This window comes from Odontesthes bonariensis, chromosome 16, assembly GCF_027942865.1.
Source record: "Odontesthes bonariensis isolate fOdoBon6 chromosome 16, fOdoBon6.hap1, whole genome shotgun sequence".
Lineage (NCBI taxonomy): Eukaryota > Metazoa > Chordata > Actinopteri > Atheriniformes > Atherinopsidae > Odontesthes > Odontesthes bonariensis.
In genome coordinates, this window is record NC_134521.1 from 16794283 (window position 1) to 16798637 (window position 4355).

The window sequence follows — 4355 nt, forward strand, 5'->3', positions numbered from 1 at the left end:
GAGCAGGGGCTGCGTGTAATTGGAAGCGTGGCCTTTTGGTGGCTACTCTCCTCCCACTCTGTCAGGACAAAGCCAACAGGGCATCCCTTTGTTGAAAATACTGAGCTCACTAAATGAACAACCGCGAGCCAAGTGAGAGCAAATTGTTAAAGGTCCCATGGCATGAAAATTTCACTTTCAGAGGTTTTTGAGCCTTAAAATGAGTTTCTCTAGCCTCCTTTAGTCACCCCAGTGAGTAGAAATTGCGAAATGTATTCACTGAGCAGTACAGCATTTCCTCCGTGTTTTGAACAGAGCGCCTCCAAGTGTCTCGTTGACTCAAGGCTCCTGGTATGACGTCATGCCAGAATAGAGCTCATCAAAATTTCCCACCCCCTCTCTCCGCCACGCCCTCTGTCTCCACCCACTGCTGGTAAACTACCTGTATCTTACCCGCCCAACTCATGTGGAGTAGACCGAGACTCGCCACGACTGAAGACAGTCACAGAAGATACAGCAATGGCTTCCAAACGACTTTACCATGCGAAATGTACTGTGCCAGGATGTGAAGATGAAGAGAAGAATATGTTTCCGCTGCCACCCTCTGTCCCTTTGAAAACGGAATGGCTAATTTCATTTAGAGGGACGGGTGCCCATGCATGTTCCAAAGAGCGTCAGTGTTTGCGCGACACATTTCAGAGGAATGCTTTCACAACTTGGGACAGTACAGGACAGGTTTTGCCCTACACCTGAAGTTGAAGCCTGGATCAGTGCCAAGCCTTGCCGGTCCATCAGCTACCCACACCGATCAAGTAAGTCATAATTATTTGCTAGCCGCTAGCACTTTATGGGTGACAGCTAACTAGCCAACATTAGCTGTGGAGGTATTTATCCATGAAACCTACACTGCGCTACAAAACCAATACTCTGTTAAACTGGTTAGATTTGGAAAATTGGTTGTAAAACAAGACATTTGTCTTTTGACCAAGTATCTTACGTGTAGGGGACTACATACAGCATGAATACTAAGGTAAGCAAGTCTAGTTCTGTTCTGCGGCTAGATACGTCTGTTACACGGAAAATGACGCCCGACGATAACAATTCATATTTTGTAAGCCTTTCTTTAGATTGGTGACTTTATATTTTGTAAGCATTTGTTACGGTTTGGTGACTTTTTTTTTTTGACGTCGAGTCGTTTCTGCGTCTTTCGTGTGTGATATGCGATCGGGTGTTGTGGCTGGGTGAAGGATGTTTAGCAAACGTTTGCTGACTTCCCTCGAACATACACCATTACGTATCTGTCAATTCGAACACAATTCTGACTTCAAATCTGTCGTGACACGTCAGTTTATCACGAGTGTAATGCTCGGCTTTTGAACCATGAGATGTGTGCTCTCTGTCTGCATCAGGTTCACTCTTCACTGGCCAGCACATCAAGTGCTCACGTCCAGACATCCCGGACCAGGGATGCTGCCTGCCAGACTGACCCCATTGTCAATAGGACTGCAGCCACACCGAAGAATGTTGTCTTTCTCTATATTGGAATGCTTTGCAGGTGAGATGTTTTACCTTGTAGTTGTTGAAAGTTTTTGTTGTCTGAAATGTCATTATTGAGCCGGGTTTCTCCAGCACTATAAGGCACAAAACACCTAGACCAGGTCCCCCGAAAAGATTGTCTTGTGAATGTAATTTATATTTGATTTACCAAAAAATGTATACTTTTAGGGGGTTTTCAGATCATAGTTCCTATGAAACTTCACAATATATGAAAAGCTTTTTCCAAAATGTTTTATACCTACTTTCAAAAATATTGTTTTATTTGTTACTACCATTAAAAGCAGCATTTAAATGTTTCAAATGCTATCTCAGCTGATATCACTTTCCTGATGCTTGAAATCAGATTTAAAAAAAAGTAATGAGAACAGCTTCTATAGCATTTTGGAAAAGAGCTTTTCATATGCTCTCCCATGATGATGCATGTGTCTCTACCAGCTAACCCCCACCACCATGACAAATGAAAATTCTGTGAGAAACACCGTTTACACATTGTTTCTTGTTCTTTCAGACTGTACTTGGCGGCGATCCACTTTAATGAAAATGCAAACCGACCACAGGCCCAGACAGCAGACGGTGTACCTCTCTTCAAAATCTCCTTTCCCAAATCCAAGAAGGGAGAGTGCACAGTCAAACGTCAAAAGACTAAGCCAACCTTTGGTAAGACCTCAAAAGTTCAAGAATTCAAGTCCAACTACTTTTGCCTTTATCAAATTTACTGAGGTTAATTCCAACAAATAGGAATACAAAAAATGTGAGAAATAGAAATCTAAACAAACATAAATATATAGAACAAATATAAATATATAAATAAACATTGAAATGTACAAATGACTAACTGAAATATACAAATGTTGTGCGTGTACAGTGTGTATGAATGTTCTGTGTGAAAGGGTATGTGGATGTCCTGATGGACCTAATTTTTCACACGTGAGGCAGTCTAAACCCGGTGCAGTGTCCTTCATCATCGGGGTACTCGGCACGGATACGCAGGACCACACAGGCAGGAATGACCACTCTGATCCAGCGGCCCAAAAAGCCCCAGCACCACGCCACGAACTGCCTGTAGGCCAAATGCCTGAAGCGCCTGGAAGAACAGATAGAAAAAATGACACTTGAAGAGAATGTTGTTGTTCTTCTGTTATTGCTATGTTGTACATATTTACATATTCCTATGGATTATTCTTGATTGTGTTTTAATGTCTTGTAAATAAATCTACAAACACTCTTCATACTGTCTGCATAGTTGAATTATCAGGCTCTGTTGGGTGGGTGTACTGTAAACTCTTATGTATGTGGCTATGAGTGATTATTTTACAACGCTTACCGATGGGTTCTTCTCAGGCGTAAACTGCCAAACAGGTAGATCCAAATGTTTACAGTGTTACCTGAGGGATCTCCATGCAGCATCTATTCTCCCTTTCTGTGGGCATTATCTCGCAAATTCCCCATTGACACCTATTATTTTAAAAAAAAGGCAGTGTAATGATATTCTGTTTTCAGGTAATGCCGGCAAATATAACAATGAAACATCTTTAGTGAGAAGTAAATGAGTTAACATGTGAGCATGGAGAATAATTACATGCTGGTCAGAATACTATCATGTTTTTTGCATGCCATAGGCTACTGTATAACTACATGGGCAACGCACAGCTGGCTGTTCCCAGTGAAGACGGGCTACTAAAAAAGGTGTACACAGAAATATGTGGCATAAGTTTCATTCCGTGTAGTTACACTTTGGATCCAGCACCTGGTCAGGATATGATGAGGTATGTTTTTTTTTTTTTTTTTTTTTGTATATTACAGCATGTAAACCTTTTTGTCTAGAAAACTTGGTAATAAATCGCTCCCCTTATGTCAACACTGGGTGGAGAATCATTTGCATGTTGGCAATGTGTACTATGGGAAATACTTTGGCAGTGTTACTGTTGTACAATGCAAGGCGACATTGAGAGAGTTACTTGGTGTAGAGACTGGAGATGCCAGCAGCCATACTCACTAATGTTAGCACTGCAAATACGTGCCCACATTGCAAAATAAGTTGGGAACTTATACGTTTTGTAAGCCAAAATAATATTTTAGGTAGTCCTGATGTAGTGACTACAATTTCTGCTCTAATTAGGCTACCGTAGGCTAAGCGACTGCTACTATCTGCGCACCTCAGTGGTTCGGACCGACCCAACTATAAACGTTTCCAGACATAACATTTCAAACTCACCATTCTGAGACGTTTTGCTGAAGGCGCTGCTGATCTGCAGTTTGTTGCTGAACTGCCTGCGCCTCGCTTCAGGGTCCGATTCCGGGTCGAAGGCGAACGGTACGATGGTTTGCTCACCTGCCATTTCTATTTTTTTTTCCTACTAGCAGGCAGCTAACATGCGCGGAGCCAAAACAGAGAATCAGACACGCCCCCATTCAGCCATGACACACCCCTCGCGCTCCTCCTTGCTTCTCATTAGGAAAACAGGGCACTGGAGAAAGCGCTGAAATGCGGCTTTCTTCTAAGTGGCCAAATCTGCGTTTTTCGGGTGAATTTTGAGAAGCCTGGGGGTATAACATCCTGAAGCCTTCGAAAGCCCATTTAAAGCGCCACTACTATACCATGCCATGGGAACTTTAACATCCATTATCTTTTTTTTTTTTTCTTCTTTTCTTTTTAATGAAACAAACAAATACTTGGTTAAGATTGTGAAAAGAATGTAGCTGGGGTTAAATTGAACTCTTGTACCTTGTTTATGACGTGTTAAAGGACTATATTTTATTTTCTTGGTTTCTAGGAGGAAGAATCCATAAGGGATTTCATGTGCTCTTTTTTTTACACA

The 4355-nt window shown here is 41.9% G+C and overlaps 1 protein-coding gene across 1 annotated transcript; it reads left to right on the top strand.

Annotated features, from left to right (window-relative positions):
* The first annotated feature begins 355 nt into the window (after positions 1 to 355).
* On the top strand, positions 356 to 4141 carry LOC142401167 (uncharacterized). Its single transcript, XM_075486457.1, has 4 exons — positions 356 to 791; positions 1389 to 1534; positions 2045 to 2193; positions 2402 to 4141. The coding sequence occupies exons 1-4, from the start codon at positions 639 to 641 to the stop codon at positions 2650 to 2652; spliced, it is 699 nt and encodes a 232-aa protein (XP_075342572.1). The 5' UTR covers positions 356 to 638; the 3' UTR covers positions 2653 to 4141.
* Positions 4142 to 4355: the final 214 nt, after the last annotated feature.